This window comes from Salarias fasciatus, chromosome 6, assembly GCF_902148845.1.
Source record: "Salarias fasciatus chromosome 6, fSalaFa1.1, whole genome shotgun sequence".
In the NCBI taxonomy this organism is placed as follows: domain Eukaryota; kingdom Metazoa; phylum Chordata; class Actinopteri; order Blenniiformes; family Blenniidae; genus Salarias; species Salarias fasciatus.
In genome coordinates this window covers 27,520,667-27,542,514 of record NC_043750.1, presented here as the reverse complement: position 1 = coordinate 27,542,514, position 21,848 = coordinate 27,520,667, and the positions used below count along the sequence as shown (strand labels likewise).

The window sequence follows — 21,848 nt, the reverse complement described above, 5'->3', positions numbered from 1 at the left end:
GGCTGCACATAATTGTCACCTTCGTATGACCTGCAGTGAGGATTGCCAGTGATCAGAGTTTCTCAGAAATGACTTGGCACAGTGAACATTTCTGGGAAATGGGAGTGATATCCAATGAAGGGATAAACAAAAACAACACACAACTCAAACACACTTCTGACTGTCTTCCTTTACAATATAAAAACATGTTTAGCTCAATGCAGATTTATTCAGTGATTTACATATTGTACAAGATAAAACTTCCTATTCTGACAGTGCAATAGAATACATGAGTGGCCAAGTTGGTTTTTATTGTAATTTTCTTTCCGTGTTTGTGTGTCTTGTTGGCATCACGGGTTTTTGTTTTTTTTAACTTTCAGTTTTACTCATTATGTCTGGCATTGTCTGTTTAGAGACACCAAGGAGGAAGTCACAAAAACACACACACACACACGCACACACGCATGCACACTAATAGTTGCTGGTATTTCACCTGTGATTCATATTTCATACATGAAAAGAAAGAATGAGGATACAGACTTTCTCTCAACAAAGTATAAAAGTCCACCCTCCAAGTCAGTCAAACACACTCAGGGCTTTCAGATACAGTTACTCAGAGACAACGGTCAAACTCTTGCACATTGAAGAGTTTAAAAGAAAATCACATAACTATCTGAACAGGACTGAGCTGAAGACAAAGACCAGAGCAGACAGAGGTGAGGTGCAACTGTATTTTTTTGGAAAGTTTTATTTCAATTTATCATACTTTGTGGTTACAGGTTCTTCAATTTTGCAGTGTTTCTTTACCATTAGTTACACTTGACGTAAATGTAAGTGCCTCAATGTAATTGTGTTCTAATTCTGGCATGCATAGAACTTTTTTTCCATCAAAAAATTAAAAATTAACTGCATCTAAAAAATGATATTACTGCATACATACCTCAGATTTGATAGAATTGTTTAGGATGTCACTTGATTTTGTTATGTCAGTATTTACTGTCAAGGTCAAGGTTGTGGATGGCTTTAAAAGCAAACACAAGTATCTTGAAAATGATCCGGACTTTGACAGGGAGCCAATGGAGCTGCTGGAGGACAGGGGTGATGTGGTGAAAGGAGGGGGTTTTGGTGAAGCTGGTGAGTTTTGGACCAGTTGGAGCTTATGGAGGGATTTGTGGGGGGCACCAAAGAGGAGTGAGTTGCAGTAGTCGAGGCGGGAGGTGACGAGGCCGCGTAACAGGATGGTAGTGGTCTGAGGGGTGAGAGAGGGGTGGAGACGATCTATATTGCATAACTGGAAGTATGCAGACCGAGTGATGTTATTAATGTGGGAGTGGAAAGAAAGTGAGCTGTCAAGGACGACACCCAGACTCTTAACCTGAGGGGAGGGGGACACTGTGGAGCTGTCAATTGTGAGGGAAAACCTGTTAGATTTGGAAAGTGTGGGCTTGGTGCCAACAAGAAGAAGTTCTGTTTTATCACTGTTCAATTTCAGAAAATTTGAGGCGAACCAGGATTTGATTTCGGAGATACAGAGGGTGAGGGAGGAGGGTGGGAGAGTGGAGTTTAGTTTACTAGAGAGATAGAGTCGGGTGTCATCCGCATAGCAGTGAAAATTAATACCATGTTTATGGAAAATATTGCCAAGGGGAACATTTATGATTATTATTATTATTATTAAAACAGGAACAGGTGCAGGTAGCAGGTATAACTGAACAGATGAGCCAACACAGACAAACTGCTGAGATAAAACAAAATGCACTGGTGCAGGGGAGCGAGAGGAGACATGATTGGTTAACAGGGTAGAAACATGAGGTCAGGTAGAAGACAACAGGTGAAGGACATCAGACGAACGACACAGGAAACCAGGGAGGGACACGGCAGCAGGAGCAAAGGAGACGAAGACAGGGTGCAAAACTAAACACAGGTGAGGCAAAAGGACACAGACAGGGTACAGGACCAGACAGGACCCTGAAGTAATATGGCACTTACCTGTATTTGTGCTTTTGTTTTTCCATTCTCACATGTATAGTATACTACATGTGTGCATGCTTATACACTTTGTATTTTTTGCTTAGGTGTATTAAATTGGTCGACCTTGGACAGTTTGAACGATCTTTCATTTATTTATGTTTGAATATTTGTTGCAAATCCAAATTGATATAATGTTTTAATGTGTTCCCATTCATTTGCTTTTCCTTGTTGTTTTCAGTTTATTTATTTGGTGATTTTTTTTTTTAAATTTCTTTCCTCTTTTTTTTTTTTGTTTTGTTTTTATGCCTGCATTTTTTCTGTGTTGTTTTACTTTCACAATTTCTTTTCTCCAAAGTACACATTTCTGTTTTCTACTGTCATTGTAGAATTTATTTATTTTCTCATTTACTGGAACTTTTTTTCAAAAATTTACTGTCACATTTGTGTCTTCATGAGGGCCACACGGTGGTGCAGTGGTTAATTCTCTTGCCTCACAGCAAGAAGGTCCTGGCTTCAAGTACAGCCCGTGGCGCGAGGCATTTCTGTGTGGAGTTTGCATGTTCTCCCCGTGTGTACCAGGAGGGTTCCCTCCTGGTACTCCGGCTTCCTTCCACAGGACAAAAACATGCATGTCAGGTTAATTGGTCACCCTAAATCACCCCTAGGTGAGTGTGAATGGTTATATGTCTATATGTATTAGCCCTGCGACAGACTGGCAACCTGTCCAGGGTGTACCCCGCCACAGCAGCTGGGATTGGCTCCAGCCACCTGCGACCCACAAAAAGACAAGCGGTAGAAAATAGATGGATGGATTCATGTCTTCATTATTTCCATTCTTGCATTTTGCACTGCTTTGTGTGTGCCTCGGCTCGCTCTTGGGGTGGCGTGGCATTGGGAATGTCCAAATGGACCCGGAAACTTGCGGATGTTGGGTGAGATGCCCCGTTGCCCTGCTGCCAGAGGATTGGCTGGGCACCTGCCTGCAGGCAGTATCAATACAAAGTTACATTAAAACAGTTGAAAATGACAAAAGAAATTCACTTTTTTTTTTCATGAAAAAAATTGTATAATTTATTGGGATCTTTGTTCATTGAGTCATTTTTATATTTCTGCATTTATTTTTAAATTATGGCAGTTTCAGCCCTCCATTCGTCATAACCATCCAAGAGAAAACAGCCCCAGTTACAACACAATTGTCTCATGGAGTTCAGCAGTAACGTGAACTGTCTCATTATATGCAGAAAACAGAAGCAGGCATGAGCAATGAAGATAAAATCTCTACTTAGACAGGAAGAATTGAAATAAGCAAAAGACAAAGTGTTCTCTGGTATTCACAGTCAGAGGATGAGTGGGAAAAACATAGAGAACATCAATCCAACCACAAATCAAACACTTGCAGATACTCAAAAGCCAAATATACATGAAGGTAAAACTATTTTTTTTGATTCTATCTGTGTAGATGTGGTAAATATAAAACAGATATGCAAAAAGAAAACAAAATCTTTTTTTCAACCCTTGCAAAATTTATAAACCTAACTTTTATTTTAGTTTTGACCTGTCTGGCCATTCATGCCAAATTGGAGACCTATTACTCAACGGAACAAGGGAAACCTTCCGGTAAGCATTCACCAGGATAATTGGTTTGTAATTAATGTGTGAGCCTGGCAGTACAAACAAGCTCTTGTGTGATGTGTTAGTCATTGTGTAAAGAGTCATGTGGTGATGTCTAATCGTCATGATTATCGTTTGGTTCTCGCAATCTCAAGCTCATAATTTCCTTGTTCTGTTTGTCTGAGCTGCTCTGACTCACTCTCAGTGGATTACCTTTTCAGAAAATCCATTGTGTTGTTCCAGTGAATCAGATTGAATCAAACAGGTTTAACAAGAAAAACAGTCAGATTCCATAAATACTTTTCTTTTTTTTCCCCCTGTTCTCTCTACTGGAAGGCGCTCCATCATCATGATAAGACAGGCGGCCGTGTTCCTGGTGGTGCTGTTACTTCCAGGCCTCAGTCACAGTTTCAATCCAAATTTTGGGTCATCAGTCACTCATCAAGACATCACTGTGAGGGCGATCCTCAGAAAGACTGCCGAGGTCTGCCGCGACATTGCTGCTGGGGATTTCACACTTACCGTAAGATCTTAATTACCTGATATCAGCATTGCTTTACATACACTTATGTGATGACCGGTGTTCTTAATGCTTGGATATGTTTAACTTTTTACAGCAGTTATGGATGATGAATTACTGGAGCATACAATAAAGAATATCTATTGCTCTATCTATCCCCATTTAAGCTATGTAGGGCAATGATAACGTGTAACATAACAATACAGTTTCACAAACAAATATTACATTTTTTTAATTTTGCATTTTTGCTATAATGTCCCTACTTTTCCAAATAACTCAAGAAATCCATTACTGTACCGCTATAAGCAATAGTTACATTCACTTTTACCCTGCATAAGACTTTTCCTCTTTGTTCTCCTCACTGTGTGACTGTTAGCTACAACATATCTGAAGCTACTGCCTCAATGCATTGCACTAAACACCTGTTTCCTGGAGGAAGAATGCCTCAATGATCCAGAACAAACTCAATCCCCCTTACAGTGACATAACACCCAGCCCATGACATGTACATTGTATTAACTCTCATGCATTTCCAGGCCTTAAATATTTGTCCATATTTTAAAGGGCAACTCCGGTTTTTTTGACACCTGGACCTTATTTCTAGGTGTGTGCATGCTCATATACTCACTCAGAAAAACATCATGCAGCTCGGAGTCCTCCAGAAGTTATTTAGATCCAACCGATTTAGCGGGGGCCACGGCAAGGGAGCTTCAGTGCGGGACATAATCTCTGCAAAATTGCTCATTTCGGCTACATTTCTTCATCCATCGCCAGTGTTATAAAGTCAGCTCGTCTACCGTCTTCAGGTGGGTCAGCTGACAGTTTTCGCTAACTTAGCCACAATTAGCTCGGATGGGAACGTGGCAGAGCTCCTCTCCCCAGCAGAGAGGCACTGCAGTGGCACGCAGTGCGCCTCCGCTGGGCACCGGACCTACAGCCTCCCGGCGAGTCAGACGCCCGGGCGCCGTGACAGCTGAGGCCGACTCAGAGTGCCTTTCTGCTGGGAAGAGGAGCTCTGCCACGTTCCCATCCGAGCTAATTGTGGCTAAGTTAGCGAAAACTGTCAGCTGACCCACCTGAAGACAGTAGATGAGCTGACTTTATGATAACACTGGCGATGGATGAAGAAATATAGCTGAAATGAGCGATTTTGCAGAGATTATGTCCCGCGCTGAAGCTCCCTTACCGTGGCCCCCGCTAAATTGGTTGGATCTAAATAACTTCTGGAGGACTCCGAGCTGCACGATGTTTGTCTGAGTATATGAGCATGCACACACCTATAAATAAGGTTCAGGTGTCAAAAAGCCGGCGTTGCCCTTTAACCCTTGGACAACTGACCATAATCTGCAACTTTCTTATTCCACCACATGACCTTTCATCACCAGTCACTGAATATGTGAATAGTTAGGTAGGTAGGAAGTCAGGTAGTGTTTTGACAATTTATGGAACTTATCGTAATATATTTGTCACATGGAATATTTAGCAATTTATGGCACTTTTTCTGTCCACTATAGAAATAGCTGGTAGTCATATATAACTTTCCATCCGCCTGCTATACCAGTGTATCCAGTTGAAGGTTGCAGACTGTTGGAACTAATGTGAGTAATCTATGGGTGAAAGCTGAGCAAACCCTTGACAGATTGTCTGTGTGCAACCTAATATTCAATAACTTCTACTACCAGTGCTACATAAATTAAGAATAATAATGACAACTATTTCTCTTGTTATAATAATAAGATGGAGTCAGAAGATTTTAGTCATGTTCTGCCAGTATCCAAAACATTTTCCTCAGATTAAAGACAACTTACTTCAATCTAATAAACATAATAATGATTAAAAGAAAAAAAAAAGATCAAATACAGAAAAAAATGGTACAGGGCAAAATATGTTTTTTACCTGAAATAATCTTAGTATGTTTATAGGCTACTGAGTTGTACTTATTGTCCTTATTCTATTAACACGTCTTTTATCTTTAGATTGATAACAGCCTGTCAGTGAACGCCGTCCAAAGGGCTTGTTCCACTGATCCAAGCTCCACTTCTCCTCTCTCTACTGACGACTTCCAAACTGCCATTAAGACCATTCACAGACGAAATTCACTTGTGGATTTCTTCTTCGCCTTCTCAGCAGCACATCATTTTGACAATGAAGCCTTCCAGGAAGGTCGGAATATCATCACAGCAGGTACACCTCAGATGTAACAGAGGACGAGAACGTTTGTGATTTAATATGTATTTAATTACATTATTATTTACATGTTTCTGTTTAGATTTGGAAAATGTGAAGGCTAATGTGCAAAATGGAAACTTTGAAGTTGGAAGGGAGACTCTTGGAGAAATATGTCACACCCTTCAGGTGAGGACAATGATTTGCTGTTATTAAGGAGAATAGAACCAGTAATAATTTGACAAATGAATTCTGTTCATGCAGGATTTCTACAGTCACAGTAACTGGGTGGAGCTTGGAAAAACCACTCCTTATAGCACACTCATCAGACGTGACCAGCCTCTGGAAAACCTGGCTGGTAAGACTATCTAGCCTGGAAGCACAATGCACTCACACACAATTTTGTGAAGTACGGTACGTACACGAAGCAAAGCCAATCATCACAAAACGTTCAAAGCAAATTGTGGTAAAAACCAATTAAATATTAATATTGGTATCCTGACATGGTTTCAATGTAATATCTGGACAATCAATTATCGCCAAACATTTCAATAATACTATATTTTGTAAAAAATGTGTGTATTCTGGTCAAAGTAAGGAGAATTGCCAGCAGAAGAAAATTGAACAGCGCTACTGAACTGCATTACTATTGCAACAACACGTCATCAGTAGGGCAAAACTAACCTCTCTCACGACGGTACAATACTCAAAGTGTGCCCTTCACCTCCTCACAAAATACTCATTCTAGATCAAATGGTCTTGCTGAGGCCAGCTTGGGCCTTTTAGATTGCCAGTACCTGTCTGCCGAGTCTGGAGTCTCCCTGTGTCAATCAGGAACTAAAACTATGCTTTGACAGCTTCATAGTCCCAGAAAGCTAAAGTCTATCAACATGTCCCTCAGTTGTTCCCATGGCAAACACCAACAAGCCTCTGGAAAGCAAATCCAACATCAGACCCATGGAGCTCTGGTACCAAGCACATTTATGAGCATCCTTCAATTTGAATGAGTTGTTTCGTGAAGACAACTGATAGCAAGCACAGAAGTCCAAGAACAACTCATCTTTCAGGTTCAGGCCATGCAGGCTGCCTTCCAGATCACCCAGTCATGACCAATATGAGTGTTGTTGAAGTTGTCCAGAACAACCATGGAGTTTGTTAACTGTGCCATTTCCAGAACCTCGCTCACTTTCTTCTAGTAAGTCAAATATTCTGAGCTGGTGTTTGGTGCATAAGCACAAACAACAGTCCAAACTTTACCCCCTGTTCCTTTAAACTATGTGGGCAATGCCCCACTCCCCATGTTGGACTTTGCAAGTGGAGGATCATCTTAGGCTTCCCCACATAACTTGTTTGGCTTGTGCTTGACCACAACATGTGAGCTACCCAGCCGCTGGGTGACCGCTGGTGAACACCACCTCAGAGATGGCCCAAATGTTTGTCCAGACAGAGTAGGCAATTTCTGTTCCTGTTACATGGGGTTCTTTTGAACTTGTTTGTCTGGGTCTTCACTTAAGCCTCACTAACTTTGGCTGGCCCGACCAGCACCCCATCACACCTGAGAAAAACTGCTTCCATTGTGTTTGTCTCTAATTTTGTCACATTTTATTACTCTGGATGGATTTATGAATGTGTTTTGTATGTATACATACAGTATGTGCTGCAGGTGCAGGTATCGATGTTTGCAAAATGTCATTTTAATGTTCATATTTGCAGCATTTTACGATCCTTTAATTTCTTAAAGTTTTGATAGTCCGATTGTAACTTCTGTGCTGATTTTCTTTTTTTTGTTGTTGTTTTTGTAGGTATGAATGTTCCAACCTGCAGGAGCTGCATAGGAAATGATTGTACAGACAACATATTGCCTGAAGTGATAACACAACAGCTTGTAACGTCCGGTTACTTCGAACCTTTCTCTAATGATAAACCTGCAGGTAGATATTTCTGTTTGTGCTCATTTTGTCAATGTTTTGGTTTGTAATTTGTTTCGAAGGTGACTGCTGGTTGTTTAGGTAGCTGATTAATAAGTGTGTCTTGATGCATTCTATTGGCTGGTTGTTGGGAAATTTAGCAAAAACTATTCCAGAGTCGCACTGATTGTGATGTTGCATTCCATTCATCATGTAAAAAGCTCAGCAATACAATCTTAGAAGTCATGGACCTGTGATATAAAAATGCATATATAATTTTTCCTTGTTGAAGTCCTTCTCCATGATGTATTTCTTGATGTAATGTCTTTAAACTATTGCCTTTAATCTAACTGAGCTATAACTTATCAAACCTGTCAATGTGGTTTATATTGTCTCTCTTCTAAGGTAAATGCAGCCATGGCGGGTCTTTTGATAAAACAAGTGATGAGGATCCTGTGGGCGGTATCAATAAGGATACACGAAACTCCAACCATGGTTTCCTTCACCTGGAAGCAGCAGATCTGGCACTTGATGCCACATTGGAGTTACTGGAAGACATCAGAGTAGCGGTTGGAGACAGGAACTTTCTGCGGTATTGAAATTGTTCAGTCATGTTTTACACTCAGACAGTGGTTTAGATCATGAAGGTACAATGACTTACTGAGAGTAAACAGTATAAAAAAGAAAAAAAAATACACCAGTGAGTACAATGAGTTATCCAGCAATGTTGGAGGTTGAGTGTATAGCCACTCCAAGCCATGGCTTAAAATGAACAGATTTCATTACTTCAAATTTTCCAGCAAGACTTTCATGTTGTTGAAATTGTTCAAATTATGAGGTATTCATATCTTAAATAACCATTTAAAACATCTTGTCCCTCATGTTCCGTCAGATTCATGGGTCTGTCCCAGTCCTCTGCACTGTGTTTTGTGATTGACACCACCGGCAGTATGAGCGATGACATCGCTGCAGTCAGGGACGTTACTTTTCGGATTATTGACAGCAGGACAGGAACACCAGAGGAGCCTTCTCTATACATTCTGGTACCTTTCAATGACCCAGGTGTGTGACTAAGAACCTTATATGCAGTACGGCACGGTGGTGTTTCAGTCAGGTCCAGCAGGAACAAAATATACCAATACATCCCCTACAATACATACACAATCCTAAATCAATGTCACTGCAGGACTTAACAGTACTTATAAGACTGCTGATCAACAAGCACAATGCACCAAGACACCACCAGATCATCTTCCCTCTCTTCCCACTTTACAATGCACATACCAGAAGTAACACCAGAAGCATATAACAGCTCAATAGCAGCACCAATCTGCTCAAGAGAGAGTTAAGAACATCTGTATCTGCCAGCCTCTCTGTTAATTCAGCCACCATCATCTTTAGAAAAACAGACACGATCACACAACTGCCCATCGACCAATCAGTGAAGCTCAGCTGAAAGGCCCCGCCTCAAGCAGCTCACTCAATGTTGCATAACCCAATACCATCCAGCTTGGATCCAAGGCCAGCGAATGAAACTACAGCTGTCCAAGCCCGGCTGCCCCAGCAGAGGGACAAGCTGCAATGTGTTAGGACATAGAAAATTTGAGCTCTACTAAATACAACTATTGTTTTTTTTTTTTTTTTTTGATAAAGTTGCGAACTGAACAAGTAATTTACTCCAGGCACATTTTAGAATGACATTTTAATTACGGAGTAAAAAAATCATTCATGACAGGGTTTGCAGTACTAGCCCTGCTGGCCCTGCCTGCACGTCACTGCTTACGTTATCAGCCTATTGCTAAAGATACTGGCCAAACATATGCTGTGTCCTTATAGAAAGGCAAATATCTCGAAGCTTCCAAATGTGTGGGTGTGGGTTTAGGTGTGTGTGAGTGTTCTTAGGGTGCTTTCACACCTACAGCATTTGGTCCGCTTGAAGCAGACTAGAGTCCCCAACTCCTGCAGGTTCGGTTCGTATGCGCTGGTGTAAAAGCGGACCAGTTAGTTTAGCTCCTCGAGAAGGCGGTCTCGGTGCGGTGTCAGTGCGGTCCGCTGCTGGTGTAAATGTTGACCAGCCTCGGTCCTGTCCGCTCTGTTGTGGAGAAGGCTTTTTGGTCGGCGGAGGCTTCCATAGCAAGCCGCGCGGCGCATTACGTCACACATGCTGGCCAATCAGGGTTCACTTCTGTCACCCAAAACACACTATTGTGTGAACAGCGCCACCAAGGTGCTGGAGGGTCATAGTGGATAGTTCATCTGCAAAAACAAGTGGTGTGAATGCTAACCCAACTCGTTGACAGCTGCGACGTTTATGAATAATTTATGTCCGAACCGAACCACTCTAGCGGACTAGTAGGTGTGAAAGCACCCTTAGATACTCAGTTGTGAGGACCAGAATGAATTTTTAACCAACAGAGTGAGGACATTTTTGCAAAGTGAGGACATTTTTGCTGGTCCTCATATTTCGCCAGACCTTTTTTAAGGTTAAGACTTGATTTTTGGGTTAGGGTTAGAATTAGGTTTTGGTTAGATTTAGGATATGGGTTAGGGTGAGGCATTAATTTTTGTTGGTTAAGGTTAGGGTAAGGGGCCAGGAAATGCATTATGTCAATGAGTGTCCTCACAACTGTAGAAGTACAAACGTGTGTGTGTGCGCATATATCCTGCCCAGGTTTTGGACCTTTGTTGAGGACAACAGACCCAGATGACTTCAAAGCCAGTATCAATAGACTCACTGCAACGGGAGGAGGAGACAACCCAGAACTAAGTCTGTCTGGACTACGAGTGAGTGCAGTTTGAAGATGATCTCTGATCTGTAACAGCTGCTTGACTCTCTGTTGATGACCAAAAAAAAAAAAAAAAAAAAAAAAACCCAAAAACCTGCTACAACCCTGGTTTGATAAAACCAACCTAAAAATCAGATGGAAAATTGTTATTATGCAAAGTACTTTATTTTCCTCTTTTCTGAATATTTAATATAAGGCTTTTGCAAATATAATGAAAAACTGCCACAAAAGAGTCTTGGTAATGATGACACCAATAAGGAACTTAATGTAAACAAATGAACAAATAAAAATGAGTGAACTAAAGGAGACTTGCAAGAATGCAGAGCTGGTTGCCATGCTAAAACAAAAGAGATAAGAAAAAAGATACATGCATCTACAAATATTGAGCAAATGAATCCAGAACAAAGCAATGGGAGGCAATTGGCAAGTGATTGTATTCCATAAATATCACAAGTTTCAGCAGACAAACTTATAGCTTACCTAAGTTACTTACATATACTTTTATATAAACCTATCATTCATTTTTATTCTGGTTTTATAGAACAAATGGCATAAGATAACAGAAAACTTAAAGAGACAAACAAGATAACAGTTTCTCTTGCTTTTTCATATGACTGAAAGCTTGCTCTAACTGCTGCTCCACTGGCATCCGACATTTTCCTCTTCACTGATGCTCCTGCAAAAGACATAAGTCTGAGAAACACCGTCACAGCACTAATAGAGAGTACAAAGTCTGTGGTAAGTTCTCTATCAACGTTATAGCAACAAAGATTTTTTTTTGTGTGTGTGTGTGTGTGTGTGTGTGTGTGTGTGTGTGTGTGTGTGTGTGTCAAAAGCATTAAAAAAAACACTAATCATCTGTCATTGTAATTTCAGGTAACTTTCATGTTGACAGATGTGTTTCCTGCTCGGCGTCGCCGCCGCCGCCAAAGTGATGGTCAAAATCCATTGACACGTAGCTTGACCCAGGCACAGACTGAGCTATACCGGGACTTAGCCCGGGCCTCTGGGGGTCAGACCATCGAGGTCAGCAAGTTAGATCTTACTCAGGCCACTGCTGTTATAGAAGACCTATCAGCCAACGCTGTGGTGAGACATCAAGGAAAAGCTTTAGGAGATCACTGGACTGACATGCTTGCATACCATCTAATCAATTTTATGCAAATATGATTATCTAAATCCCAGACCTCATCATCCTCTTCTCCTGATTGTTTTTGTTCATTATTTTTTTCCAGGTGACTGTTTTCCAAGCAACAGTTGATCCAGGACGTTCTGAAAATTTCCCTTTTGCTATTGATGCATCGATCAGAAACATTATCATTTACATAACAGGAGTGCAGGCATCTCTCACCTTCGGACTCACCAGTTCAACAGGTTCAGTCCAAACACATCTTCCACATTATGTATTTTTTTTAAACTAACCTTTTTGAAGTCCACTTGCAGAAGTTTATTTCTTTGTTTCTTCTCTGTTGTGTGTTCGATTAAATGTGGAAATATAACTTGGCCTCCACTCGTTAAAATGTGAATTTCTAAGGAATATGTGGGATTAATATGTAATCAATTTATTAGTCAAATTGTATTTATACGAGGGTGAACCCAAATGAAACCGGAAGTTGGTCATAAAATACTAATAATAATGAGTTTCGACTTTTGGCCGTCAGATGTGCTACAGGTAAGCCTCATGCATATCTGTGAAAAAATCTAAGATCCCAGAGTGACACTGACGTCTGTCACACACTGTTTATAGTAAGAGTGACGCCCCCCACTGCGATTTTTCCAAAATGGTGACATTGACTGGAAAGCTAGAGCAGCACGCGAACATTAAATTTTGCTTTTTGCTTGGAAAAACAGCAGCAGAAACACTCACCTTGTTGCAGCACGCCGACAAGTATGATGCTCTGGGGAAGACTCAGGTCTATGAGTGGTTCGGGCAGTTTAAGAAGGGCCAGATGTCCATTGAGGATCAGCCCAAATCAGGACGATCCTCCACCTCCCGCACAGCTGAAATTGTCGGGGAAATTGAAGCGGCTGTTATGGCAGATCGACGCAGTAGCATTGGAGAGGTGGTTGATCTGACGGGGCTCTCCTGGAGTTCCTGCCGAAGGATCATAAGTCAGGATTTGGGGCTGCACCAGGTCTCTGCCTAAATAGTGCCGCGCCTGCTCACACTGGAGCAGAAGGAGACTCGTGTGGACGCGTGCCGGCAGATCAAACGGCAGCTGGAGGATGATGCTGGGCTGTTGTCGAAAGTCATCACCAGGGACGAGACGTGGTGCTATGGGTATGATCCAGAGACCAAACAGCAGTCGAGCCAATGGAAACACCATGGATCCCCACGGCCAAAGAAAGCATGTCAGGTCCGCTCAGCCATTAAAACAATGCTGATCTGCTTTTTCGATGTCCAGGGTATCGTCCACAGTGAGTTTGTCCCGCCAGGTCAAACTGTAAATCAGGACTACTACATCGAAGTCCTAAGGTGGCTCTGTGAGGATGTGAGAAGGAAGCGGCCTGCGTTGTGGCGGAGTGGAGACTGGTGGATCCACCACAACAATGCGCCAGCGCACAAGGCTCTGTGCGTCACGCAGTTCTTGATGAAGAATGGGATGACTCTCCTCCCTCAGCCGCCTTATTCGCCAGATCTAGCCCCGTGTGACTTTTTCTTGTTCCCCAAGTTGAAGAAGGAGCTGAAGGGACAGCAGTTTGCAGACATGGAGGAGGTCCAAGACGCAGCTGGCCCTTAAAGGCATAATTACGCACGGATTTGCCGACACATTTGTGAAGTGGGATACATGGCTGGAGCATTGCATTAATGTGAATGGAGATTATTTTGAAGGTGATGGTGGTGTTTTATTTTGAAAGGTAAGAAATAAAAAGTTACAACAAAATTCCGGTTTCATTTGGGTCCACCCTCTAAGAGCTCTTTACAAAAACCAAAAGGTACCCAAAGTGCTTCACAAAAGAGCCACAGAACCGAACAGGAAGACAGTACATAAAACATAATACTCAGGCTTTTGGCTATGGAAGGTGCACTAGTGATGAACTAAGTGCCACTGTGCTGCAGACGGTTGAAGTCTTCCAGAAAGAGAATTGCAAGAGGGAAGAATAAGAACAATCTAGAAAATTAAATTTCCAGTTTTTCTTTTTTTTTTTGATAAATTCTCTGATTTTTTGTGATAAAATAGTAGATATTGCAGGATATGCATTAAATGTGTATAATTTTATTGTGTATCTACATTTTGTTGCACTCAAACCAAGGAAAAACTTTGGCATTGTCAGCATTTAAAGTTTGCCATGAATATGTTTTACCAGCCTGCAGTGGAGATTAAAATGAGCATAAGTCTTGCGAAAAGATCTGCATGGATAAATACCAGAATAAGGATAAGAAGGGTTTCATCAGGTAGGGTCAGAGCAATTTTTTTCCTGACCTTTTTTGTGATTCATTTAGGAGTAACACAGAATTCATCTGAACCCAGTGGTCCTTTGGCAACTTTCTCCACTGTGGGAAACCTTCGCCGCATAAGCCTGAACAGCACTAATGACACCGGATTGTGGGAAATCAATGTTACCTCTAGTAGTCCATACATTGTTAAGGTCACAGGTTAGTAGTATCATAAGATTTCACTTAGTAGAAAAATCTTTCTTTTTAATTTGCTAAACTAAATTTTCTTTTCTGCACATTAGGTCAAAGTTCAGTGAATTTTGTCTATGACGTTGTGGAAGAACGAGAGGGAGCCCACGGTGGTCTGAACTTTTTGGATGGACGTCCTCCTACTGGTTGGAACTGATAATGTTTATCATCATGATCAAAACAATACAAAAGAAAATTCTTCCATTTTCCTCAATGGAATTGAAAGACTAAAAGAAGCAGCAAATTGAAATAATAACAGGCTTTTTGTATTGAACATACATTTTCATCACAATAAATTCAGTACCTCTTATATCTTCACTTTCAGGAAAAAATGTGACTCTCCTGGTCACTTTGACGGGAAGTGACTCAGCAACAGTCACAAATGTGACTCTCTTTGACAGCTCAAGTATGTCAGAGATCAATGGGTCGGTACAGGTATGTAGCAGCCACACATTGAAGTCAGTGAAACAAATATATGCTCCTGTCATGTTGGAAACTACACCTACGTTGATATGCAGCAATTTTGATGAATGTTCATGCAACTGCTTGATGTTTGCTTGAAGTTCTAGCTCATCCCCACTGACTGCCAGAAGGCAGTTCTGAAAGTACGGAATGTTCCCTTCCCTCAGCTTGTTTAGGTCGACTGTGGCTGTTGGCTGCACGGTTGGTATTAGCTTTAGCTGTGTTGGTGAAAGCCATGTTGGCACACCTTTCCTCTGGCTTTTTGGCACCAACCCTGTGTGGTGAGTGACACTGTTGGTCAGTCTATGGCCCAAAATCAGTGAGGCACTACAACCCAGCCTGCAGGCCATGTATTGGCCTGAACCCTTTTCCATTGGAGTCCTCCACCAGGAGAGTGGTGCCTCCACCCAGGGGTGGCCTGTGCACACAATTTGGGGTCTTTTTTTTTTTGCCAGGGTGGTGCTCAAATCAGAGGAACTGACCCACTGTCCACTTGGCTCCCAAATTGCTGCTGAGCACCTGTATGGACCCTATCAGGTTAACCATTGTGAATGTCAGAGTTTCCGTCCACCCAGCTGCAGTACAATAATAGGTGGAAAGTTGTTAAGTGGTGCAACATCCTCAGGGAGCCCACACTTTGCTTGATCCCTGTGGTCTTGGATTTCTTACAGTCTCCTCTGAATGGATGTCAGCCTCCATGTACCCTGAAGGTGTATGTGGGAGCTATATCAGCAGACTTGATGAAGTTGCAATGGCACAGTTGGGAGCCAGGACCTGGTGTCGACTTTCTCAAGGAGGCTCTGACTGGTGTCAGCTTCTTCCTGTGACCCCTTGGCAACATGGGTGCCATGCCAGACTGCATTTTTATTGGCAATTAGCTCAGCAAAATGTATGAATGAGGTACACGCTTTGTCTATCAGCCCATGATGCCTGAGGTGGCATCCAGATGTTATGGGTGTCACTCTCGGGCCAGACGTTGACCTTTTCCCATAGATGCTGTCGGGTTTACATCCTGTTCAGCTTGTAAAGCTCAAGTGCTATGGCTGTCAATTGAGCATTCCTCAAGACAGGGCAGAAGTCTTATGCCCAGTAAGAGCCCCGGGATGCTATATTGATGCTACCATGGGCATTCATACAGCCCAAACAGCTTTTTGACCATTATGGAGGCCCTGAGACGGCCAATTCCGAGAAGCCATGTGATCAGCCCCAATTTCCAATCATGTGATCGGATCAGGACATCCCTATTAACATGATAAAGCATTGTATGAGTAACTATAACGTATGATTCAAGTATCTCAAGGCAGGGCTGATTTTCTTAAAAAATCATGAAAACTATCCTGTCAAACTTTAATAACCGTCTTAATTATTTGATCCACCTTGTTAATGGGTGCCATTCATCAGAAGAAAGCCTCATCGTAAGCCAGTATTCTTTTTCATTTTTGCTTTCCTTAGTCATTGGGAAGCAACGACTACCTGGTAAGATTCAGAGAAGTCCCTGCAGGAGAATTTGTGGTTCGCCTCATAGGTGAGGACGGCAGCTCCACCTCCAGGACCACATCTGACAGATTCCAGAGACAAGCCTCCACTCAGCTTAAGACTTCCAGCCTTTCTATTACTGTGGGTATATTTTTTTGAATTAATGTTATTTGACTGTTGAAGTGTGTTTCTCCCATTTTTATGTCGTTTGATGAAACACTTGGTGAATTTAATCTCCTCTCCTCTTCCACTTCTATCTCCACCTTTGCAGGCTCAAGCTAACAGCAGCAACATCGAGCCAGGTTCCTCTCTCTCCTTCCCTTTCACTGTGTCCTCCAGTGAAAGCGGGACATTCTCATTGCAAGTCAGCAATGACCGCAGCTATGACACCACTGCACCCAACAGTGTCACCATTGCATCAGGCAGTGGAGGTGAGGCCAACGGCACGGTGACCTTAACCGTGCCGGCCAGCGCCGAATCAGGGACCGACGTGACCGTCACCATCGAGGCCGAAAATGCAGCTGCCACCGACATCAACTTTGCTGTGCTCAGGTTTTCAGTGGTAACCCGGGTAAGAAAATGCAGTGTGTTTGAAATTGGAACAAAACTACAAAGTCTAAAAGATGAAAAGTCTTTCAGTATAAATGTCATGTATGGGCTCTAAAATTAGACAAATCAATATTTTTCAATAGAAAATATTAATTTTCGAAACCAGTAATTGAAGTCAACATTTACAAAGTTGGTCCAGAGTTCTGATTTATTGTTTTTGTTTTTTTCAATAATTAAACCAACTGAGCACAAGAAGACTTGATGAAAGTCGTAGGTTTGTATTTCTAATAAATCATTTTGATATTTCTTAATTATAAAGACAGGGAAGGCAACTTTATTTGTGGAGTACATTTCAGCTGCAGAATAGTTGAAAGGCGTCAACCAACAAGAACAGCAACACATGTATCAAAGATTAAAAAGTATATGCAATAAAAGTATATACATTTAAAATCCCTGTGTAGCATATAAAAAAGAAGTGTTTAGCAAGTAGATAACTAAAAGGTCTCCTGTTTAAGCCTTTATCGTGTAGTGACCAACATCTGCATTTGCAGTTCAAAGTAAACTTTTATCACATTTTTATAATATGTAACTAAATCGTAATGTTATTTTCACTGTTGCTGCCATGTTTTCACCTGTGTTCTGGAAAACATTGCTTCCTTCAAGTCTGTTCACAAGATTGAAGCTTTAACATAAAATGATTTTCCACATATTTGTAAAAACTTTTGAAAATATGCCCACAGTGCTGTTAGATGAGAGTAAGCTGTAATACGAAAGGACAATATACTAATAATGCTTCATTTTCAATAAATAATCTGCATTAAAAGAGCTGATAAATATCTTGGAGCTCTGGAAAAGTCTCCACAAGGAGGCGGGTCTTAGTAGAGATTCCACCAGTCACTGATTAACAGTATAAAAGAATGACATGAAATTAAACCAACCAGCGCTGTTTAATGGATGCGCTTGGGGGGCATTTAAACTTGACTATCACTGTAATTGAAGAATGATGAAGCACACCGCCTTAAAACATGAACCAGCAGCCGTGACTGCGGTCCTTCCATGCTCCCACAAGAGGGCGCAGGACAGCCTGTCAAGGAAAAAAAAAAAAAAAAAAAAAAACATTGTTGGAGGACAGCAATTCGGTGACCAAATATGTCACTCATGCCCAGGGCCCACCCTGGATGGATGGATGGATGGATGGATGGATGTTGCACATTGTTAGCACATTGCTAATCGTATGATTAACATATGACAGAACTTTCACAATCATCTTATGAGAAATGATTCTCATCCCAAAACGTTTTTAAGAAGAAATAGTGACATCAGTTGTTCAGTATTGTGTATTTTAAAGTTATTTTGACGTAATTATTATAATATCATGTGAATTGTAAAAAGACCTGGATCCCTTGTTTTCTGACTTGTTTTAAATATTTGGCATTTCAAAACTAGAAACACGATATTCGTTCAACATGCACTACATTTATTGAATGTGAAATTATGTTTGAACCTTTGTTTTGCTTTTCTTTACTTTTCAGGCCACAGATATATCCAGTCCTGTGTGCCAAATAGTCAATACAACTGGTATCTGCCCTGCTGCTTCCTCTCTCTGCGCCACCACCCAGTGGGAGTTCATCGCTAATCTCACTGATGGCATCAACGGCACTGGTATTGTGACCGTGTCCCTCCGCCAAGGGAATGGTACTCTGAATACCAGCATGGAGGTGGGACCTGGGGGCGAGAACGTCACAGTGATTACATACAGCTCTTCATGCTGCTCACAGAGTGTGGAAGTGGCAGCTGTGGACGGGGTGGGGAATGTGGGGCGATGTGTGGGACAGGCGAGGGTGATGACTACACCTGCCCCCAACACTACAACAACTACATCAACAACTACACCCAATATGACCACTGTACCCACTACACCAGCTGTAACCACAACTCCAGCTGTAACCGACTCCACTGGAGGGCGCAAGCTCAATATATACAGTCTTTTGGTCAGTATTATGGTTTCCCTCGTTTGGAAACACAAATGAATTCGGACATCACCTCCATCCTTTCATCAGTTATAATACGGGAGTGGAATATATATTAAGTTTCTCGGATGACTGCTTCATGATCATTTAAAAATACCTTAATTTTGGAGGGAAAATCATTAAACACTTGATGGATTTACTGTATAGCCAATATTTCCCACAACAGTGTAACTACTGAGAGTTTTCTGCTTTGCTTTTATATATATATTTAAAAAAAGAACTTCTTTTAAAAAGATTCTTTATGAAAAACTGGAAGAAACAAATACATTACAGTGAGGGCAGCACGTAGTTATGTCCAGATGACTTGTAATTGTGTGTTAACTTGCTCTGTGAACTTGCAAAATGGTTGCATGCTTTTGTTGAAAACATGCACTGTAAAAAGAATAGCCTAAATGAAATAAAAACATTGCTTCAATAACAAATAAAGTTTGGTCTGTTTCAAGATAAAAAAACAAATTATGACACTAAAAATGTAATGAATAGAATAACAGGGCTCTGTTTTAGTAGACCAGGCACGTCTGCTCTGCCCCTGCTCACGCCCTGTGAACAGGGTGTGTCCAGAACATTTTTGCAATTTTTGTAAACAGCGCAGTCTGGCGCAGAGCGGCGCATCCACGCCTCTGTCCCTCCCACCGGCGCAAGTGGCAAAGAGGGAGGAGAGAAGGCGCGACAGGGTTTAACACAGCCAACTGTAATCGTGATCAATCAAATGAACAGCTCTCATCGCCTTTAAAAGCACCGCAGGCAGACGCGCTATGCAATTTCCCCTCGACATCACCATGGACTAAGACAGCAGCTGCAGGAGGTCAAAACTTCTCCCAGGAGGAAACTGTAGTAACCTATATTTAAACCTAGCATAAAAAGATGAGTGGTGTGGACAGATCACAACATGAGTAAACTGTGTAATGGCAATGAAATCAGAAACACTTGTGCTGAAATGCATTTTCACTGTTTGCTTGTGAAATTAACTAGTTTCACCTGATTGAATCATGATCATGTTGGCATGTAAATCCTGATGACACAAAACCCTGGCAGGTGGCCCTTGAGTGACCAGACCAGCAGAGGATGGCTCTCCTCAGGCTCCCACCTCAAAACCAGCATTCCAAGTGCATGAGGAGGAAGAGGAGGAAGGAAAATGTTTAAATTAAATGTACCTGTTTCATGGGTGATTTTGTGTATCTTTAATGGGACTGAATAAATTGTAGCCAAAACATGTATAAACAGGAGGCAAATACTCGCATTTAAGGACAGAGCTGTACAGCCCGGTGCTGTGTTCTCTCCCTGTGCGCTCTGTTGCATTACCTGCTGACATGCAGTTCAGCCTCTCCCCGTCCATCATATCGTCTTCCATGATGTCAAAGTGGCATCCACGGTGTAAGACTATATTGTGTAGCAAAAAAACATACAACAAACAATACACTAACACTCTGAAAACCTGCTTGTGAGGTTTTGGTGTGGTGTGCGCACTGTGCCTGTCAGACAAATTAGACTGGGTGTGCTCCGCCTGCACAGAGAATAGTTGTGGTTCCAGTTATCAAGCTATCAGTGTACCTTTCGTTTTGGCACAAAACTGTCACTGAGCAAAGCTGAATCTGTCGACACCTTCCCCTGGTGCGCGGCCCCACCCATCTTATACAGGCTATCTGTGTTTCCACACTGGAAATATGAAAAATCGCAGTGTTTTCTTCCTGGAACGGTCATGTGAACGACTGTTTAACATCACACGTTCGAATCATGTTTCTAAGTAGTTAGAAGAGGAAAAAAAGTGCAAAACTGGACAATTTCAAAGCAAATTAGAGAGGTCTTTCTAAGAAAAATCCCTGTTTTCATGTAGTGTATACTTCTGCAGAAGACAAATAACAGATTATACCATTACCAGCCATTACTATTGTTGCTTATCGTTTTTATTGTTTCATTGTATTTTTATTGTTTTATTGCTTGCACATTCATCTTTTAGGTTTTGATGGCTACCGGACTGTGTAGCAGCGGTTCAAAGTACCTGAATTCATCTGAGCTGAGTTTAATCTCCAGCAATGATTATCAGTGTCCCAGTTTCTCTGGAATGACTTGACACACTGAACATTTGTGGGAAATGGGAGTGGTATCTGGTGAAGGACGGTCAAAAATAACACCACTAAAAAACAATAATGCCTGTAACTGTCTTTCATTAAACTATAAAATAGATATGCTTTACTCAGTGTGGATTTATACACTTAATTTGAATTAATTAGACATTGTCCAAGATACAATTTACTATTCTGACAATATAAGACAATACATGATTGATTAGTCAAGGTAATATTGATTTTATTTCTTATTTCCTTCTGAATTTATTCATTTATTTTCTTGTCTATTTATTCATATGCATAATAGCTTACCCTCCCCTGGCATTCAATATTTTTCTCTTCACTTCTCTTTACAATAGAAAATTGAGAAACACTGACAGAGTACAAAGTTTGCGATATAAGTCATTGCTTTACGTGTTATATTGATAAAATAACTCCAATCCTGTAGAGGTGCGTGTGTGTTGTTGTCATTGGCATCATTGTTGTTGTCTTTGTTTTTACTTTCAGCTTTACTGTCTTGCATTCAATAATTACGTCTCCCCTTGCCTGTTTGGAGGCACCAAGCAAGAAAACACACACACACACACACACACACACACACACACACACACACACACACACACACACACACACACACCCTGAATGGCCATAGTCATTCAAGTGAGAACATTCAAACATTTACACTGACTTACAGACC

General features: G+C 41.4%; 1 protein-coding gene across 3 annotated transcripts; it reads left to right on the top strand.

Moving 5' to 3' along the window:
* Positions 1–547: 547 nt before the first annotated feature.
* On the top strand, positions 548–21,630 carry LOC115390252 (von Willebrand factor A domain-containing protein 7-like). Of its 3 annotated transcripts, XM_030094039.1 has the most exons (19): positions 586–695; positions 3,499–3,567; positions 3,898–4,084; positions 6,058–6,265; positions 6,351–6,436; positions 6,512–6,605; positions 8,050–8,178; positions 8,560–8,746; positions 9,047–9,216; positions 10,826–10,938; positions 11,562–11,678; positions 11,817–12,029; positions 12,176–12,314; positions 14,386–14,538; positions 14,622–14,714; positions 14,894–15,003; positions 16,483–16,647; positions 16,778–17,077; positions 18,588–21,630. In XM_030094039.1, exons 3-19 carry the CDS (start codon positions 3,911–3,913, stop codon positions 19,083–19,085), a joined length of 2,949 nt encoding a protein of 982 aa, XP_029949899.1. In that variant the 5' UTR covers positions 586–695; positions 3,499–3,567; positions 3,898–3,910; the 3' UTR covers positions 19,086–21,630. The 3 variants fall into 3 exon arrangements, with proteins under 3 accessions (XP_029949898.1, XP_029949899.1, XP_029949900.1); XM_030094038.1 differs by lacking the exon at positions 3,499–3,567 and having other exon boundaries at positions 548–695; positions 18,588–21,629; XM_030094040.1 differs by lacking the exons at positions 586–695; positions 3,499–3,567 and adding an exon at positions 1,789–1,903.
* Positions 21,631–21,848: the final 218 nt, after the last annotated feature.

Bases quoted from the DNA above. Each gene is read 5' to 3' on its own strand.
- LOC115390252 (XM_030094039.1), top strand. From the start codon at position 3,911: ATGATAAGACAGGCGGCCGTGTTCCTGGTGGTGCTGTTACTTCCAGGC. The intron at 10,939-11,561 runs GTGAGTGCAGTT...TATGACTGAAAG, and splicing joins TAAGTCTGTCTGGACTACGA to CTTGCTCTAACTGCTGCTCC. The intron at 14,539-14,621 runs GTTAGTAGTATC...TCTGCACATTAG, and splicing joins ATACATTGTTAAGGTCACAG to GTCAAAGTTCAGTGAATTTT.